Source organism: Labrus bergylta, chromosome 4, assembly GCF_963930695.1.
Source record: "Labrus bergylta chromosome 4, fLabBer1.1, whole genome shotgun sequence".
In the NCBI taxonomy this organism is placed as follows: Eukaryota; Metazoa; Chordata; class Actinopteri; order Labriformes; family Labridae; genus Labrus; species Labrus bergylta.
This window is the reverse complement of record NC_089198.1, coordinates 27,137,117-27,157,001: the sequence shown is the minus strand read 5'-3', so window position 1 is coordinate 27,157,001 and position 19,885 is coordinate 27,137,117. Positions and strand designations below refer to the sequence as shown.

General features: G+C 39.2%; 2 protein-coding genes across 9 annotated transcripts; both read left to right on the top strand.

Annotated features, from left to right (window-relative positions):
- Positions 1-1,714: 1,714 nt before the first annotated feature.
- slc25a24l (solute carrier family 25 member 24, like) lies at positions 1,715-8,038 on the top strand. 2 transcript variants are annotated; one of them, XM_020659460.3, is made up of 10 exons: positions 1,719-2,029; positions 2,185-2,311; positions 2,740-2,827; positions 3,817-3,928; positions 4,088-4,246; positions 5,666-5,803; positions 5,909-6,019; positions 7,089-7,256; positions 7,336-7,474; positions 7,552-8,038. In XM_020659460.3, exons 1-10 carry the CDS (start codon positions 1,907-1,909, stop codon positions 7,737-7,739), a joined length of 1,353 nt encoding a protein of 450 aa, XP_020515116.1. In that variant the 5' UTR covers positions 1,719-1,906; the 3' UTR covers positions 7,740-8,038. The 2 variants fall into 2 exon arrangements, with proteins under 2 accessions (XP_065810333.1, XP_020515116.1); XM_065954261.1 differs by having other exon boundaries at positions 1,715-2,029; positions 7,336-8,038.
- Positions 8,039-9,275: 1,237 nt separating this feature from the next.
- On the top strand, positions 9,276-19,884 carry fubp1 (far upstream element (FUSE) binding protein 1). 7 transcript variants are annotated; one of them, XM_020626764.3, is made up of 20 exons: positions 9,277-9,435; positions 9,879-9,969; positions 10,958-10,993; positions 11,101-11,137; positions 11,232-11,278; positions 11,361-11,432; positions 11,614-11,671; positions 11,826-11,988; positions 12,082-12,180; positions 12,284-12,403; positions 12,493-12,595; positions 12,863-13,102; positions 13,267-13,427; positions 13,535-13,686; positions 14,212-14,288; positions 14,767-14,892; positions 15,220-15,294; positions 15,704-15,766; positions 16,449-16,612; positions 16,697-19,884. In XM_020626764.3, exons 1-20 carry the CDS (start codon positions 9,295-9,297, stop codon positions 16,715-16,717), a joined length of 2,046 nt encoding a protein of 681 aa, XP_020482420.2. In that variant the 5' UTR covers positions 9,277-9,294; the 3' UTR covers positions 16,718-19,884. The 7 variants fall into 7 exon arrangements, with proteins under 7 accessions (XP_065810332.1, XP_020482477.2, XP_020482420.2 ...); XM_020626722.3 differs by having other exon boundaries at positions 9,879-10,002; positions 16,851-19,884; XM_020626672.3 differs by having other exon boundaries at positions 9,879-10,002.
- The last annotated feature ends 1 nt before the right edge of the window (position 19,885 follows it).

The following is a 19,885-nucleotide window of genomic DNA, read 5'->3' as shown; positions in this document are numbered from 1 at the left end:
AATTGTTGTGGATTAAGTAATCAGGATCAGAGATGATTTGATTTAATTAAAGAAGTTTTCCAGATATGTCTGAATTCAGAGCAAAATAATGTGTTTTTGCAGACAATAGGCTACTAAAGTGAGGATTGGATTTTGATTATTCAAAAGGAGTCAAAAGTATATTTTGCTCAAAAAGAGTGTCTAGCTGATGAGGGTAGTCTCTTACCACACTTTATTGAAATGGTACAAGATAAACATATTGACAGAATAACAATAAAATCAAGTGGAGATATTATTCATTACATTTTTAAAATAGTTACAAACAACACATTTTGTTTTCATTTAATAAAATATAGAGATATGGCCTTCTTAAGTAAGTCATTAGTATTCATGTTTTGTTCTAAAAGCAGGGTTGTTCTGTTGCAGATGTTTGAAGTGGAGCTGATGCTGATATGTTGTTTTCTCACAGGGCTTTCTGATGTATTTATTATGGACTAATGTGCTGAATTTGAGTAGCTGATAGTTGGGTTTTTAAAACTCCAGAAAATTTTGCGAAATATCATATTTTCCCCAGAACCATTTGTTTTTACCAAATGTTGAGTCAAAATGTGATAAAAGAGTTTGACACCAGGAATTATTTTGTTGGTGAAGTTATTCTCAGAGTATATTCAGCAAAAGGACAGAGCTCGTAGGGGTCTACCTGTCTGACACTGTATCAGAAGACAGCAAACATTATAAACTGAACACACAATCTGTGAGTTTTTGTTGTGCTCCCAGGAGCAGTTTCTTAAAGAGAAACTAAACTAAAGAGAATAACGAGTTTCTGTGACAGTCCCTGAACTTCTACAGGGCTATGACATCCATCATTACTGAAGTCAACCTGAGATAAAACAGAGTTAAACCAAGGTATGATTCATTTGCAGGAAATATAAAACGACGTGTATCTTACAGTTATGTAGTCATTCTTAAATTAATTTACATACAGAGTCCACATCTCAATATTATAAGAACCATTGTTTATTTTGTTGTTAATTGGCCAACTGATCATGAAAAATAACAAATATGGCTTTCATTTGTTTTGAATGCAAAAAGTAAAAACATTTGTGAAGAATAAGCTGTCAGTTAAATGTGTTAAAGTAAAAAGTTTTCCTTTTGACTTGTAGAAGAAGTGGTTCAGCCACATGTAGAGTGAAAGTTCTGGAAACGTGAAAGTCTCCAAAAGTACAGTTCTTGAGTAAATGTGTTAATTTGTTCTACCCCTCTACTGTTAGAGAGTTAACAGTAATCAAATAAGATAAATATTTAAATGACCAAATCCACCAGGGGGCGCTGTGATAAACTCTCAGCTCAAGCAATAATACATATTTCAAAGACAAATAGCCTTCTAATGTTTGTTATAGATTGATAGATATTTTTGTCCTACTGGTTCCATGTTGAATCTATATTTTTATGTTTTAATCTTATGTTTATTTGTTTTTTACCATACATTTTGTTTCGTGTTTTTTATCACTTGAATTTATCGTTTTTTTTGTTATCAATTCTATCTGATTGTATCCAAAACCCCAATCTTATGTTTATTTGTTTTTTACCATACATTATTTTTCATTTGTCCTTTGTTATAGTCTGTGTAATCTTTACAAGCAGCTCCACTAAATTGGGATTATTAAGTGTTTGTCGGCTCTCTTGCAGCCACAGCGCCCCCTGCTGTTCCACAGAGAAATTGTTGCCCTATGCGCTAATGTTAAAACCGCTTGCACTGCAGTGGTTCTGTTTTCTGCCGGTGAGTCAGCGTCAGAGCTGCATATCAATAACCTCTGATTGTTATCAATGCAATAATTCTCTCCGTAAAACTTCAGCGTAGCAGACAGACTGCATTTTTTTACTGCCTAGATTTTTAAACTGACTCTAATTTGTGTCCAAACGAATCATGGATCAGTTTCGTGGTTTATTTGTAAAATTGGACCAAAACAAGGATGGATTCATATCCGTATCGGAGCTGCACAATGAAATGAGAAAGCATGGGATCCTTTCAGGTGATGGCAAGGTCAAGGTGAGAGTCTTAATGATTTTATGTAGAGCATTTACTGTGTGTGTGTGTGTGTGTGTGTGTGTGTGTGTGTGTGTGTGTGTGTGTGTGTGTGTAAGGGTTTATTTTCATTCATTTACCACGAACCTGCTAATGGGCGAGTCTTGATCCCCCTTTAGAGTATCATTGACTCTTATGACAAAGACAAAGATGGCCTGTTGGATTATAAAGAGTTCCTCAGCTACATGATGGACAGAGAGAGGAAATGGAAAATTTACTTTCATGAGCTCGACAAGAACAAGTGTGGTGAGTGTCACATGCCTTGGGCTATTGAAACATTTTCATATCTCTCATGGACACATCATAAAACACCATAAAGTATGAAAACCCCAGTATAACACACACCACGTTGCCTAATGAAATATGAATCTCTATTTAAGGTATTTCCTTTTTTTCATGCTAGTTGTTACTGTAAAGTTATAGTTTTCTACTGATCCTACCTGGGCATTTTCTTTATAAACCACCTCAAATGCTAATTCTCTAACAAGAAGCAGCATTTTGAAGGTCAGGCAGGTAAGGCAACTCCGCAAAAGATTTGTTTATGGTACACAGAAGACAATGCACTGCACTGTGTGACCCTTACACCCTTAGAGTTTACTGTATGACTTCCTAGAAATAAAACTGGAGCAGTGCTCGTATCTGTTTGTAATTTTGTGCATTTCTTCTCTGATCAGGGGTGATTGACCAGGAGGACATCATAAGTTTGTTTAAGGAGTTAGGAGTGGTCATATCAAAGCCGAATGCAAAACAAATTATTCAAATGTAAGAGTTCTTTTGCCCACTCCACTGTACCCTATTGGTTTATTGTTGTATTGAACGCACATTCATTCACCTTTAAACATGCACAGGAACCTTTAGCTGCTCAGATCAAAACATTTGATTACCAAACAATAAAGATGATAGCATCACTGTACAATTTAGTTTCTATAGTTAATAAGTTATCAGAGATTGCTTCATATTATCAGTGTTTACTTAACTATTCCTCCTTACAGATCAGTTATACTTATAAAAATAAAATGAATTTAAGTTCAAGCTGAAATTAAAGCACCTGTGGGTAGTTTTCAGCTGAATGAAATGAATACTGATGACTCTATATGCTCTACAAAAACTTTCAAGACCATCAGGAATTAGATTTGTATTTCTTAAGTGTATAATAAGGCCTGAAATGGCTGCAGAGGGGTAGGTGTCATCAAGTAAATTAACTGCATGCTGAAGAAACTGACTTTAAAAAAAAACATTTTCCACAGAAAAGGTTTACATTGTGTGAAAAGTTTGATTGTTCAAATTTAACCAGGAGAAATATTTTTGAATAAACCTTACCTACACATGTACAGGACAGTATCAGTATAGAGATAAAAGGTATCTCTTTGTCCACAGGGGGCGCCAAAATAATCACTTACCAAAAGGTCCTCAAAGGAGCTTTTTTAAGGATTTTTTATTTTTTTCACCAAATGGCCATTAAGCCTTTGATCAAAGGAAAAGAAAAACGTTTATAGCTCAGTAGCTGGGACGTGAAAGGAGGATTTAATCTGGACTCATTTGACAAACTTTTATATCTCTGTATTATAATAGATTATGAAGACATTACTAGAAACTTTTCAAATCATGATTTGTTTTCCTTTTTGTAAAGTGATACTAAGATGACACAGTTTGGTGACAAATGACACAACTGCTCATTATGACTCTTCACTACAGCACGTGTTAAAACAAACAAACTACTACTTTCTGTCTCTGCTGTATGTGAACTAAAGGATGGATAAAGACAGCTCCATGACAGTGGACTGGGGTGAATTCCTGCATCATGTCATCCTCAACCCTGTGGACAACATCAGGGAGCTAGTGTCGTCGTGGAAACACGGTCTGGTGAGATCATCCGGCATCATCACACTCATTACTGTTGATAATTGAGCAAGGCAGAGGTGTAAGCCCAAGCTGTGACACATTGAGTGTCCACTTGAGTGTGAGTAATAGCACAGTGATTGAAGGATGACAAATGTTATTGTTCACTTTGTCCGTATGCAGGTTTTCGATGTGGGTGAGAGCCGTGCGATGCCCATCGAGTTCTCTGAAGAGGCGTCTGGTTTTGGGGCCTGGAGGACGTTTGTTCTGGCAGCAGGACTGGCCGATGCTGTATCTAGAAGTGTGACAGCACCCATTGACCGCCTTAAGACCCAACTTCAGGTCAGCCACACAGCATCAGGCGCTTTTGTGTAATCCATCAATAGATTGTAGGAAAACAATGAAGGAATGAATAGAAAACAACGAAAAAACACACGCTGGATAGTATGGGGTACAGGTTCATAAAAAGTAATGATGCATTCATAATGAAAAAGTTCAAAATTTTTAGATCACCATTTTATTCCAGGACAGCTTATGTAGCACTGGGAGGTTAAAAAAAATCTGCTTCAATCATAGGTGTACTATATGAGAAATAGCTCCCTGTGTAAACATGTAAATGACTGCCAACAGTCACTTTAAGTAGAACTCTGGTCTATGAGCCCCCTGACCCTTTTGGCAGCTTTAGGAATTGTTTGTGACTGAAAGGGCATTTTAGTTCCTTTTTAACATGAACATGTGCAATGATTACCGCTGTCACCTCACAGCAAGAAGGTTTCTGGTTCAAATCTCCATTCGGACAGGGGCTTTTCTGTGTGGCGTTTGCATGTTTCACCCCGTGCATGTGTGGGTTCTCTCAGAGTACTCCAGCCTCCTCCCACAATCCAAAAGACATGCACCTTAGGTTATATGGTGACTCAGAATTGGCTGTAGATGTGAGTGTGAGTAGGACTGGTTGTTTGTCTCTGTCAGCCCTCTGATTGACTGCTGACCAGATCAGGGTGAACATGACAACAGGGGGTCTCCAGTTACCCCGTGATCCCAAACAGGATAAGCTTTATGGATAATGGATGGATGACTGGATGATCTGATAAAAAACAAACACCTAAACATTTCTGACATAAAACCCTTGTTTTTTAATTGATTTTTGTTCTTTAGTTAATGTGAAAAAACCACAGACAAACACATACCTGTAACAATATTACATTGTTTCATTCCTTTGCAGTAGTTCAGTTTTAATTTCTTTAATTGTTCTATTTGCCGACTCAGGTGGTCCTTAAAGCTAAGCCTATGCTGTTACACACTGTAATTAAAGGACATGCATCAACTGGGTTTCATTTCAAATTTAGTCACTTTGTGTCCTCCGAGGAGTAATTTATATCATCTTTAATATTTTTAAGTTGTTTAGAATTTGTTGTTCCAGGATGTAATTCTTTTGACCAAGCCAAAAAAAAACAAAAGCACAACCTGAAGTCAAGAACGAAAACCTAATCCTGTGGTGTCTTGATCTTAACAATAAATCACCTGAAGATATTTTTTGTCCAAGGGCAGAGATAGCCTGTCAAGTGCTAGCTACTTATACCTTGTTGTATGAAATGTCTCCTTACTGATACTGGAAGAGCATTCAACTTACTGTGTGTGACATTATCTCATTAAGAGGCTTAATGCTGTTTAATGTGACATCCTCACCTGTAATCATTGAGGTCTCAAATCGTTAATACTTTATCAAGCTGCCTATAAAATGATTTTCTTTGTGCTTTGTAGGTTCATGGATCCAAGGCGTTCTCTCAAGGCTTTCAGGAGATGAGGGCAGGTGGTCTGCGTTCGATGTGGCAAGGAAACGCTGTCAATGTTCTGAAAGGAACACCACAGTCCACCCTGCAGTGTCTCATCTACACTCAGGTGAGCGACACTGACAGACAAGACTCACTGTACTGTGAATTATTCATGCAACAGTTTCTTGTTTCTACTCTACAAGCCCACTGACAGCGTCTCCCCTCTGTCCAGATGAAGGTGTACACCCAGAATAGAACTCAGCAGACTCTGACGGTGCAGCAGCGTTTCGGTTTGGGCTGTGTGTCCGGTGCTGTTGCTCACGCTGCCTTCTACCCTTTAGAGGTATCAGAGATCAGTGGCAGGTCTGAGTGCTTTCACATTTCTGTCCTGTCCTCTATTTTGTCATAACATTGTTAAAATATATATTATTACATATATTAAAAACCAGTGTGTCCATGATGATTATTGACACTGAGATTGATTAACTTTATCCTAAAGATCAGTCTATGGGCCACCTTTATACCTTGGATAATAACATTATTTAGATTGGATATACCTTTGGTTTAGCACAACAAACTTATTACTTCAAAAAGGTGCATTCAAAGATCTTATTGTCTTCCTTTATTCTAGTCAAATCAGAATATTAGGAAAGACTTCTACTGAAGCCCCAAGCAGACATGCAGTATTTACTCAATTTCCCGTAATAACTAAACGTTTCCAGAGGTTGTCCTCAAGGTTTTGACTTATTTATCTCCGATCATCCATCCTGTTGCGAAAGGGAAAACAGACAGGGCTTTCACTTCTGTACAAAACTCCTGAAAACTACTTGAAGTGTTCAGAGTGAGCTGCACGTGTAGACACATTTTTCATTCTGACTTTCCCTGGACCATCTCCTGCCAGCCCCATAGTACATTTTCCGCATGAAGTCAGGGTGAGCTGATTTGAGAACACAGCAGGAAAAATTCTGGAAAATTCACCATGATCGAGTGGTGAGGTTTATATACTCCAACCTGCGCATGACCTAAGAATGTATGCCAGGACCAGTACGATCTCTATGCAGGCAACCAAACAACTGCATTAGGTTTTCTGTTTGCCTGTATTTTTTTCTCCGCTCTTTTGTTGATATTGTGGACGTGTCAAACTACAGGTAGCATAAAGGTCAAACATTAGCCTCTTGAGAACATTTCAGGAGTGCATATGTGAAAACAGCTAAAGTAAATCAAATGGACGGATGCATGTTTGCTTAGGGCTTCTATAGATTTCTGCTACATCAAGAGTGTAAAAAAAAAATAATATTCTTCCATTAGTATACGTTTGGAATAAAGTTCTTCCTTTTAGTTGTTATAAATGAAAAAATAAATAAAGTACCGATACTAACTTCTCTCATATTTCTGTCATATCTTCCCCACAGGTGCTGAAGGTGAGGTTGAACCTACAACAAGCTGGCACCTACAATGGTGTTGTGGCATGTGCCCGTTCTATTTACAGACATGAGTCCATGTCCTCTTTTTACAGAGGATTCAAGCCCAGCATCCTCTGCATGATCCCCTACGCAGGTGTGGAGTGTGCGGTTCATCAGGTGAGACAGAACAACAGTGAAAGATACACGACGTGTTTTTAAGAAAGATACTAACTCTAACATTTGTTCCCCATTGCAGTCCATCATGAACTGGGCGAAGAGCGATCCTGCCTACAACAGTGACTCCAAACTGTTTTTCTTCAGTTTTGTAGCCTTCGCTTCAGGACAGATGACTAGTTACCCGCTGGCAGTGATCCGGACTCAGCAGCAAGCACAAGGTAAAGCTCTGAAACATCCAAAATCATTTACTACAACTTGGGGTGTTTTACTAATCTCTATTTGTCTTGTTTTCCAGCATTCAGCTCAGATTTACATCCAGCTAAAGGAGTGTTACAAGGACTCATTGGGATATATGAAAGAAATGGAGTTAGAGGATATTATAACGGGATGGGGGCCAGCTTTGTCAGGGCTATTCCATGTGCTTTGATAAACTACACTTTAATTAGACAATTTGAAAGTCTATTTTCTTCATTTGAGTCTTGAGATGAAGTGAAGAGGTTGCTTTCTTTTTGTGTGGATCTATTTCTTTTATAACTTTTTAAGGGACTTGATCAGGAAAACTGTGAAACAAATATTTATTTGACCTGACTTTTGCAATATAACTAGAATCTTCTCAAATGGTTGAAATTGCTTGGGTAAGGTCTGTCAGACTTAAGTTATCATGTGTCTGCGACTCAACCTTTCATTTAACTGAACAGTTTTCCTCTGATCAAGAGACTGAAACAATGGTGCACCATGTGTTGAAATGTGAGATGTACAATAAAATTTTATTTAATTACGGAGTTCAGACATCTTAATTTCTGTACATTACTAAAAATGACTTTATTTGTTTGAGCTGAAAGTGACTTCTATTGCAGGAGCAAGCATTTTGTGTTTATTATTTTGTTCCTTTTTTTCTTTTTACAAGTCAATGCAAGTATTGAATTCAATTGCTGTGAAGATTTGTGCTAATCTCAGTTGATAGTAGGGCAGATAGTTTGAGGAAACTTTCCAAGTCTCTATGAAATGAAAATGTGTAGGCCTACTACTTGGAAAAAACATCAACAACACAACAACATACAAAAAAAACATAACATACCGATGAATGCTTTTCAGATGAAAACCCAAATGGTGTGTACATGTACTTTCATGTACTTTATAATTGAATTGTATATTGGGCCATGCTTGAAAAAGGAACAATGTCCAGTCCTCCTCAAAATTGACCTTTTTAATTAACACTATACAGAAAAACATTTAATGATGACGTGAATTGTTTTAGATTTCAAGTGTTAAGGACAGTCAAAGATTTTTATATAATAAATACGTATATTACAGGGCTCTGGTAGCGCAGTGGTTAGTGCACACGTCCCATGTATGGAGGCTGCAGTCCTCAACGTGGGCGGCCCGGGTTCAAATCCAACCTGTGGCTCCTGTCCTGCATGTCAATCCCCACTCTCTCCCTGATTTCTGTCTCTGTCCACTGTCCTATCTGATTAAAGGCAAAAAGCAATACATATATTACTGACAGAGGTAGTTCTACCACTTAACAACATCCAACTCACATAAATACATTTTGTTGAACGTTTTTAAAGGCTAGCCTACTACTCAAATGAACTGGAAAATAAATTGGAACAAATAATAGGATAGGACAAAATATTTGTGTGGAACACAAAAAGGGCTTTACAGGACTTTGTCTAAAATCGGGTAAACTTTTTTCATATCAGCAACTTTTCCTGTCTGGCTGTTAATTTATAAAAAGGTACAGAACCAATACAGACTAAGAAAAGACAAAGAAAACAGACAAAGAAACAAAACATGACAATACCTTACCAAATTAAAAAGAAAGGAAAAATAGCAGAGAACAATCAGAGCTCAAATCTGGAATCAAAATCTGTTTTGTCTTTGTTTATTTATAGAGCTTGTGTGGTTCCAATACATTTAAGTGTTTAATTTTTTTTATCAGCAACTGAGAGATTTAAAGTTTGGTATCATAAATAAGGCCACCGCTATCATCGCGAGACATCACTTGACCGCGAGTTTTGGCGTCAACATCCCGTGAATGAAACCCGCCATCTTGTTGCGATTCAGGAGGAGAACAGCAGCAGATATGGCTGACTACAGCAGCGTGGCTCCCCCGTCCTCTAACGCCGGTGGTGGAATGAACGACGCTTTTAAAGACGCACTTCAACGAGCACGACAGGTAGACACTTCATTTGTGCATTTAAGATTAAAAAACAGAGAAGGACAGACCAGAAGAATGTTATATTTGTACCTCTTTTTGCTGTTACAAACTGCACCACTGCAGGCTAAGCTAAGAAACCACGACCGGCTAACTTTAACAGTGAGTGTTACGCCACACGGAAAAACACCCGGATGTGTTAATAGAACCGACCGTAGCTGATTTCTTTATGATTAAATAAGACGAATATAATTCGTTTTAAAGAGTATTGTGTTGTCTTGAGTTTTCAAATCGATGTACTTAAGTGGAAGTAATCGCTTTCCTTTGTTGGTGACTTCCGGACATGAGGCCGCAGCCAGCGTGTCTTCGCCCTTTTATATAACAAACACAGACGGATGATCACTTCTTCTTCTAAAAAAAAAAAAAAAAGGGGGAACACAATTTGATTTGTGTTTTTGTTTTAGATTGCAGCGAAGATCGGTGGAGACGGCGTTGCGGCACCTCCATCAAGTGAATTTGGCTACGGAGGCCAGAAAAGGCCCCTGGAGGACGCTGGTGGGTATTTTCCCATGCCTAACCTGAATATCGGTCAGTGGCTCGAATCGATTCAAAGTCTTGATAATTAATGCCTGCCTGTGTGTGTACAGCTACAAAATCATACAAATGCAACAGAGTTAACTTTGACTAATATCTCTTTTTTACATTCTGTGACTTCTACTTACCATTTTAAAGTTAATTTACATTTCTTAATTTTCTCTGTACACTTAAATAAGTTGCATGAGCAAGTAACCTGGTTTACATTTTAATTGTCTTTTCACAGCTGTTTCAAATAGGTGCCTGATGATGACATGTAACACAATTTAAAAAAAATAAATAATTGGTAATGCCGTTTTTATTTTAAGCTTTCGATTGTGAATCTTTTTCATGCACTTCAAAACACAAAAAGGACAAAACCTTCAGGATGGCTTCATAAGAATATTTGTGTGTTGTGGTGTTCTAAGAAGTAAATTTCTTACTGTATTCAATTAAATGCTTACAAGTAGGCGTTGCATTGAGATCTCACAATATTTAAACTTGACTTGAAAACAGGTCTCGCATTGTCAGTACAAACACGCAGTGAACTTAGAAATCGTTTGTGTGGCAGCTATAGGTGAAACGGTTCACACTTGATCTGTGATCCTTTTATATCACCCCAGTGTTTCGTTCAGCAGGTGAGCTGTGGATCGATATAAAAATGTTTCATCATGGTGTAAAACAAAAATAATAACACTTAATCCCAGTCGAAAGGCTCAGTGAAGAAATCTGCCATGGAGATCTACTGCACAAATAGGATGACAATTCAGTCTTTTAAAATATAGTTTTACACACAGACGGCTCCTTGATTGTATGGATAACCCAATTTTGTGACTGGTCTCATTAGCTGAGTGCATCATCACACCCCTACTTGTAAGACATTTTCAGCTGGAAGAACGTTGCTAGTAATAATGAGCTGGCTGGAATTATGATGGATACTTATTCTGTTTATTATTTCATGTTTTTGCAGACCAACCAGAGACTAAGAAGGTGGCTACAAATGACGGTAAGGGAACTGATATACCAGAATTATTTGCGTTTAGATAATGTGCACAAACTGGTCGTGGATGAAATTATTGTTTTTGTAATATCTCATGTCTTTTTTTCCACCAGCCTTTTCGGGAATGGGAGGAATGGGCGGCCCATCAAGGTGATAAGCGAGTTAATTTAAAATATATATATATTTTTTTTAACATTTGACTGTTTGTCACAAAGCTCACATGATTTTTGTTGTTGTTTTTCAGGTCATCATCAGAGGAATTCAAAGTTCCAGATGGAATGGTTGGATTCAGTAAGTATTGTCTGATACACAAAAAACACGGCACACAATTGCTGTTCGGTATTTGGGCGTAAAATACTTTATTTTCTCGTAGTTATTGGTAGAGGAGGCGAACAAATATCACGTCTGCAGCAGGAGTCCGGATGTAAAATACAGATTGCACCAGGTACGTTGATGATTATTTCTGCTTTTGCAGATTCAACCATCCATTCATTATCTATACCGTTTTTTCACGTTCAGGGTTGCGGGGGGTTGGAGCCGATCGAAGCTGTCGCGTATTCAATCATTACCATAAAATTGTATGTGCTGTAAGGTTGTTTTTAACCACTGCTTTTTTTGTGTTGTAGACAGCGGAGGCATGCCAGATAGATCGGTTACATTAACAGGAGGACCAGAATCCATCCAGTGAGTAATCCTATTTCTATTCCGCTTCTATCTGCAGTGTCATGATCATTTGGGATGGGATTGACTTTGGCAAGCATTGAAGTTTCAATTATTTTTTTGTTTGGTCCTTCATAAATATCATGCTGTTATGTAATTTTAAAATGTTCCTCATCAGGGCTGCAAAGAGGCTACTAACAGAGATAGTAGATAAGGGGCGCCCGGCTCCTGCATTTAACCATAACGACGGCCCTGGAATGACTGTCCAGGAGATTATGGTCCCTGCTTCTAAAGCTGGGCTCGTCATTGGGAAGGGGGGAGAAACCATCAAAAGCCTCCAGGTGAGTGGCGATTTAGTGTTGGTGTTGACCAGGGCAGACATACAGCGCACACACAAACTGATATCATGCTTTGGTGCTCCTCTAATCCTGCAGGAAAGGGCTGGGGTGAAGATGGTCATGATCCAAGATGGGCCCCAAAACACAGGTGCTGACAAGCCGCTTCGAATTTCAGGAGAACCCTTCAAAGTCCAGGTGTGTGAGATACCTTTTTTATTTTCAATGAGGCCTGAGTTACCTTTCATCTCCAGTCCAGTGGAGTGGTAATGTAATGCTTTGTTCTTCCTGTTCTCTTCAGCAAGCCAAAGAGATGGTGATGGAGCTGATCAGAGATCAGGGCTTCAGGGAGCAGAGGGGAGAGTACGGTTCACGATCTGGAGGAGGAGGTGGCAGCGTTGGAGGAGGGGAAGGCTTGGATGTGTGTATTTTTTGTAACTTTGTTTGTTTTCTAGTCTTGGAGATGAGGGTTTGAATCTGTCAACTAACTGTTTTAATGTCTTCATGTAGGTACCTGTCCCCCGGTTTGCTGTAGGGATTGTGATCGGCAGGAATGGAGAGATGATCAAGAAAATTCAGAGTGACACGGGTGTTCGGATTCAGTTTAAACCAGGTAAGTCTGCTCCTCAAAATGTCAATCATGATGAAAGGCAAAGTAATTTAGGCAGTAAAAAATGTGTACGGTCCGTGATGAAAACTCATGCACCACGCTGAGAAGCTGATGTATAACCCTAACCCTAAGTTCTGAGACCTGAACACACACAAGTATATAGAAGTTTGAGTAACACAAGGAAGTTGTAGTCGCAAAATATATACAATCAAGTCAGGTCATTTTCTGTTTCTAAGGAAAAAAACTAAAGTCTCTTATTTTCCCTTCAAGATGATGGCAGCACTCCTGACAGGATAGCCCAGATCATGGGCCCACCTGACCAAGCTCAGCATGCTGCAGAGATAATATCTGACCTGCTGAGGAGCGTCCAGGCCGGCGGTCCTCCAGGACATGGCGGTGGCAGGGGCCGTGGTCGTGGGCAGGGAAACTGGAACATGGGACCCCCTGGTGGCCTGCAGGAGTTTACCTTCACCGTCCCAACCATGAAGACAGGCCTCATCATTGGGAAAGGTATGTGTTGGGAAACAATGGCAATTAACTTTTACAATATTCCATGTCTCTAAGATCTTAAGAAGACTATTGTTTTGTCTTTGAAGCTGGTGAAATGATAAGAGGTGAAAGGCGAAGTACAATGTTGTTTATATCGTGTGTTAACATGTTTCTCGACTTTACAGGTGGTGAGACAATCAAGGGCATCAGCCAGCAGTCTGGAGCCAGAATCGAGCTTCAGAGAAATCCTCCACCCAACGCTGATCCCAACATTAAGATGTTCACAGTCCGGGGCTCCCCTCAACAGATCGACTATGCCAGGCAGCTGGTAGAGGAGAAAATCGGGGTGTGTAGCTAACATTTGTATTTGTTAAATGTGTATATTTTTTTATACAAGTGCAGATGCTCCTCTTATAAACTTTGTTGACTGACCAGAACTTGTTTCATTTAAAGGGACCAGTCACTCCAATGGGTGGACCACATGGTCCCCCTGGTCCACATGGAGGTCCAGGCCCACATGGTCCCCCTGGGCCACCTGGACCCCCAGGTGCTCCCATGGGCCCATACAACCCTGGACCATACAACCAGGGACCTCCAGGACCACAGTACGTACCTTGGCCTTTGTTCAAACTTAATCTATAAAGCCCTTTGTTGAAGCACCTGGTCATCTTCAGGTGTAAAAAAGTGCTGAATACAGTTTCCTCAAAAACACCCCAAGATGTCCCAAAAATGATAAAATGTTTCTTTAGACACTGGCAATAATTATAACCAGCAAAGTTTTCTTTATATCTGATGCAGGCAGTCAATCCTTGTATTTCATGCTGCTTATGCACAGTTCAATCTATCTATGAAAATGACTACAAATCATTTTTAGGTAATTTAGGCACCCTTAAAAATGTGAACGGTCCGTGATGAAAACTCATGCACCACGCTGAGAAGCTGATGTATAACCCTAACCCTAAGTTCTGAGACCTGAACACACACGTAGAAGTGTATATATATAGACTGGCAAAAATTATAACCAGCAATGTTTTTGTATCTGATTGCAGGCTGTCTATACTATTTCATGCGAATAAAGCATGAGTCAACAGTGAAGTTGTGAAATAATGACAATTATTTTCTTTCATCAGCGGTCCACCTGCGCCTTATCAGCCTCAGGGATGGGGCAATGGCTACCCACACTGGCAACAGGGACAACCTGATCCAAGTGAGTGCCTTTAATGTTTTGATACATTTGTACACTTGATGTCCGGCAAATCAAAAAGCTTCATGATTCCCCTCATACACTATAGTAAGATGGACTGAGCAAAAGCCAATTGATAATGATTTGGCTGAGGGGAGCTGTCTATTAGTATATAGTCTATGAATGAGAAAGTCCACTGTGAACGGTCTGTGATGAAAACTCATGCACCACGCTGAGATGCTGATGTATAACCCTAACCCTAAGTTCTGAGACCTGAACACACAAAGAAGTTGAAGTAACACCAGGAAGTTGTCGCTAAATATATACAATCAAGTCAGGAATTAGACAATGTTACATTTGTTGTTTAAAAACACATACATTTTGTGAATAATGGGTATATTATGGCTTCTTATTCTTCTTATATTATTAAGTGAACCCATAATGGTATATTAAAAGCTTTTATTTTGGCCTTTGTAAATAAACAAAAAATGTTTGTGTCCAGATAAAGCAGCTGCTGATGCCAACGCAGCAGCGTGGGCAGCCTACTATGCTCAGTACAGCCAACAGCCTCAGGCTCCCATGACCCCAACAAGTGGAGCTCCCGGCACTACTCAAAGCAACGGCCAAGGTAACTGACGTGTTTCTCTCCGTATTAGCATTAGTAGTGTCTGTTTATTGAAGAAACAGAACCAGAAAAGCATAGAGCAGTGTAGTTAACTAGCTCAAGTTGTGTCCTGTGCTCATGTCTTCCTGCTGTCACTTACAGGAGACAAGTTGGTTTGGTTTAACCCTTAAAATGTAAAATAAACCTTCTTTTTTTAAACCTTTTTTATATAACCCCAAGGGACAGGATAGTTTCCCTCCACTATCCCTAGGCTGACAGCTCAACCCAGACAGGTGGAGGACAAAAAGCTGAGAATGCTTCACTAATTACAAGTACCGTTCTTTTTAACAGGTGACCCACAGGCTGCAGGTCAGAGTGGACAGGCAGATTACTCCAAGGCCTGGGAGGAATATTACAAGAAAATGGGTATACGAACATAGTTTCAGTGTACACCTATTAACACAGACAGTCTAAACAGCCGCTGGGTGTTCAGTCAGCTTCTTTTTCAGGTCTGGGTTTTTGCTGGCCTGCTGTGGAGCCTTTTCTCTGTCTCCACTTGCTTTAACAATTCACCCTTGTGCTGTTTAGACTGAACCACTTTGACAATCTACAGGACTGAGCTGTCGACACAGAGCCAAGTTTATTGAGTTTAGAGTAGCTTATTTTTTCAGATTATTTAACGGCATTATCAACACTGATGGATGTGCCATGAATGGTTTACTGCCACTAAATGTGTGTAGAGCTAAATGATGCAATTTAGGATCAATGTTGTGAATGTGTGTCTGGTTTCGTTGGACACTTGGATGTATTGACACATTTTCTCTTTTCTCTGCAGGTCAACAGAGTCAACAACCTCAGGACTACACAAAAGCCTGGGAGGAGTATTACAAAAAACAAGGTTGGTTATACATGATAATTTATGTTCCATGAGTGCATGTCATCTAGATGTTGTAGAGTAAGACTTGAACTACTGGAAGCAGGATGCAGTAGAACTGGTTTCAGACTGTTTACTGTGAAATGAATAGTCACAAACACATCATCTATATGGAGATGTTAATAGTCATGGTAATTTGGAGGTAAAGAACCAAAACCACCATTTATTGTCTTGAATGGCTTTTAATGCTGCATTGTTTTTGTTTTTAAACCTTTTTGTAGACTTGCCTTTCTGAAAATGAACCATATCCTTTACATGTGTATTTTACAGCATCAATGAGCCAATCTGTTAGTTTGCAGTGACTGTTTTTAAATGTTAAAGGGCGGCTGTGTTCTCTAGTGGCCCTCTGTAGTAGAGTGGCTGCTCTCACAGCTGCCCGAGAATAAAGCAGAAGGTTTCTGTCCCCCCACCTTGAGAAACTGGTGGTGGGTTCGTTCCCCTTCCAATAAACGATCACATTTAAAAGAACAAAGACTTGAAGTGTTTTGAAGTGATTGGGTGTGAGCTAGCCGATCATCTGTGATCTAAAATCTAAGTTTTTGTTTTAAGAATTTTGTAAGGAAAACTGTTTACAGTTTTTCCATAAGAATCAAGTGAACCTAATGAAACTTGCCAGTGAACTGACCTGTTCGGTTTTCTCCCCCAGGTCAAGCTGCCCCTCAGCCCGCAGCGGCAGCAGCAGCAGCGGCCTCTCAGCCTGGAGGCCAACCAGACTACAGCGCTGCCTGGGCAGAGTACTACCGTCAACAGGCTGCTTACTACGGCACATCCAACCCTCAGGGGATGGGTGCTGCCCCACAAGCCCCTCAGGTACACCCCCATTAAGAATCTGCCCTCTGCATCAAGTGAATACTCAATTTTTTTGTCGTGCAGTAACCCCCCTTCCTTCCTCAGGTTTTACAGGAGCTCCAGTGATGGCAGCAGCGTCACACACTTAACCAAAACCATTTCCTCCTTACACAGGCTTTTAACTTTTTATTTTGGGAAGCTGAGTCTACTGTTTCTGCTGTTAACATGCAATGTATCTTCTATGTATTTTTTTGCACAGGGCCAGTAATGTGAAGTGGACATAAAGTAAATGCTACATTGTCGAAACAAAATCCTTTGTTAAATGTTTGGATGCAGACGCCTTGATGAAGATCTAAAATTTCCTTGGTTTGAAAAGTGTTTCACATAGATGGCAGATACCCGGCGAACACGTCCTCCTTCATTTTCTTTTTTTGTTTTTCTGTTTCTTGTAAATGCTTTGTTTTTAGTGAGGTAATTATACATATGGTCATTCCAGCCCTGTATCTACATAAAATGTGGTTAGAACTCATGTTTATTAAACTGTAGACATTACCATGTAAATCATCTCAGTTTTAAAATGCTATTTGCCTGTTGTGTTTTTGCAATAAAACAAACTGAAACCTCCTGTGTTGGTAAGTTGGGGTGGTTTTAAAACCAAAAGGGTGGAGATAAATTCTGTATGTTTTTATTTTACCGGGAGGGGGGAAAAGTTTGAAATGAAGGCCATGTGTGGGTTTTAATGCTCGAAAAGGTTGTTCTGTCCTGTCTCTCTCCAACTGTCTATAAGGCTTTTTTTTAGATACATTATGTCCGTGCAGTGATCCTGAGTGGTTCAGATCAACAAACGTCCTTGTTAATAGACTATTTTTTACACTTCTCTATCCTGACCTTGCTCTGATTTAGCGGTAGACAGATGTTTGTCATTAGAAAGTCGACAGGTGTCTTTGTATCGTATCTCATGCATTAACTGCGTTGCTGTGGCCCTCTTAAACATTTGTGCTTGGTTTGCTGACATTGTTGAGGTAGTATGCACTGTATTTTGCCTTGATAGACACTTCCTCCTCCACAGGCAAGTTTAGAAAAGCGGTAAGCACATTATTTTCTTGACATGTTCCTCAGAAAAACGTGGTTGCAAGAAATGTTTTTAGTGTTATACATATTTTTTTGTTGCTATTCTTTTTCCAGGACAGTTGGGTCAATTTGTCACTGTATGGAAAATGCATTTAAAGTTTGTCATGCCCTTTTTTCAAATTGCGAACTAACATGTATGAAAATGTTTTTTTAAAAGAATGTTTTTTTAATATAAAAACATTGCTGCAAAAAGTCGTTTTTGCTGTGCCCATTCTGTTAGTGTTTATCCAGTTTAAGAACGTAGATGATGTAGGGTCGGGGGTGGCTAAGCAGTCTTCGTCCATCAGTTGAGCCCTCCTATACTGTAAGTACAAAACTGTGACTGACTTAAGAGAGATATTCGCCTTTTTTGATGCATTTGAAACTGCAAATCGTGTAGTATTTTTGTCAATTATTGCAAATATCTTCCCTTTGTCTCTGGGTAAGTATGAAATGTTCTGAGGAGAGGAATAGTACTTTATCTTTTACCACATGTTTCTGAGACTGATTTCCCCTTGTGTGACTGCACATCATTCAGACTTTGAATCTCAAGTATTTTGATGCTTTAGTAGATTCTCATAGTGTTTGTGTAGGTAGCATTTCAGTGCCAGACAGATTTCTGAAGTGATGGTTTTGAATGTCAGCATTCTGTTACAATGTTGGTAGGAACTGTTTTTTTAAAGGACACCCATGTGGTTTTTTGCGTTCTTGAACATCTGATCTGATAAGTGCCATTGTCTAGCTGAGACTGTTTTTTAAATGCCATTTATTGCTGAAAGTTCTCTTGCATTCATCTCCAGTGTAGCATGCTTAGGTTTCTGCTATCATTACTTTACTCTCCATTATTTGAGCATGTTGAATGCTAGTAGTTGAAGTGCTTCTGACTAGCTCAGTATGATGACATTTTCAGTATGAGGCTGTTAATTGAAAGATCAAAAGCAAAAAAAAAAAAATCTTTGACTGCATTGTTCACTGATGGCAAACAGTGCGATTATATATCTGATCTTTGCAGTGTCGTCCCAGACCTTGCACCTTAGGTTCTGCTGCAATTACACAGGTAAGCGAAGCCTAAGGCAACAAGTGTTTTGTCCAGTGACATGACCAATGTTAAATGCAAAGAAATGCTTACCTGTGTCTCTTATATGCTCTTTATGCATTTATGCCAAAAGTAACTGTTCCGATTATCCAAGTTTCCCTTTAAAGCTGATCTTATTTCTTGAATGAACTGCATGTTTTGACTTGTACTATGACGTTAAAAGAAAAAAAAATCCTTTACCAAGATTAATACTTGCTTAGGCTCTCTAAGGAAATGTCTATCGTTGTATCTTATGATTTCATATTAGCCTTTATATTTGCATCCTGGTAAGTCCTGAAAGTGACTGGTTTACTAAAAACTGCATGCCATGTCAGAAGTCGGTAATGTGCTGAACTCGTTAGGTCAAAGAGACGTTGAAATACATGATTTGTGTCTCTGTCGTGGTGTGAATCTGCCCTCAAAGTGCAGTGCATATCTCCTATTGAAACGCTGCTGCCTTCACTTCTTGCTCACAGTGTTGGAGGATGATGCTGCAAGCTTAGGTCATAGAATCAGGCCCTGTCGTAGTTTGTCCCCAAAGGGAGGAATCCTTTGAGTCAATCCCACTGCTGAACGTAGACCGTTCAAGAGCTCCAGTGATAAGGTAAAAACAAAACAAAAAGCAACGCAATGAAATTTAAATTCTGTGATTTGCAAAGTGTTGGTCAGATACATGTTTTTCCCTGCTCGGATCGACTGTTTTAAACATGATGCCATAGTTTGTTTAGAGTTGTCAGATGGCTGTTTCTTAAAACTTGCTTGAATGCCTTCATTAACTTTTTAGTCAGTAGGAATGTTCTTTAGAAAGTTGGATGAGGACAGGAACTGATGTACTTTTCAATTACATATGCACTTTTATTGGCAGTAAATTTTGGGGGTTTTCAGTTTAAAATCACTTTTCTGTAGTTAAGGGTCACATAGTGTTTGGTTGGGGCTGTTCACTGTTCATAAGGGTGTAGGACAAAACAAGGAGCATGCCTTAGAGGTTAAAAGTTTTCATGTGCTGTGTATATTCTCCAATATATTGTTTTTTTTGTTTGTTTTATGAATCAGCTGTTCTGACTTTTAAAATGTTGCCATGTTCATTAATAAAGTTGTATCAAATAAAG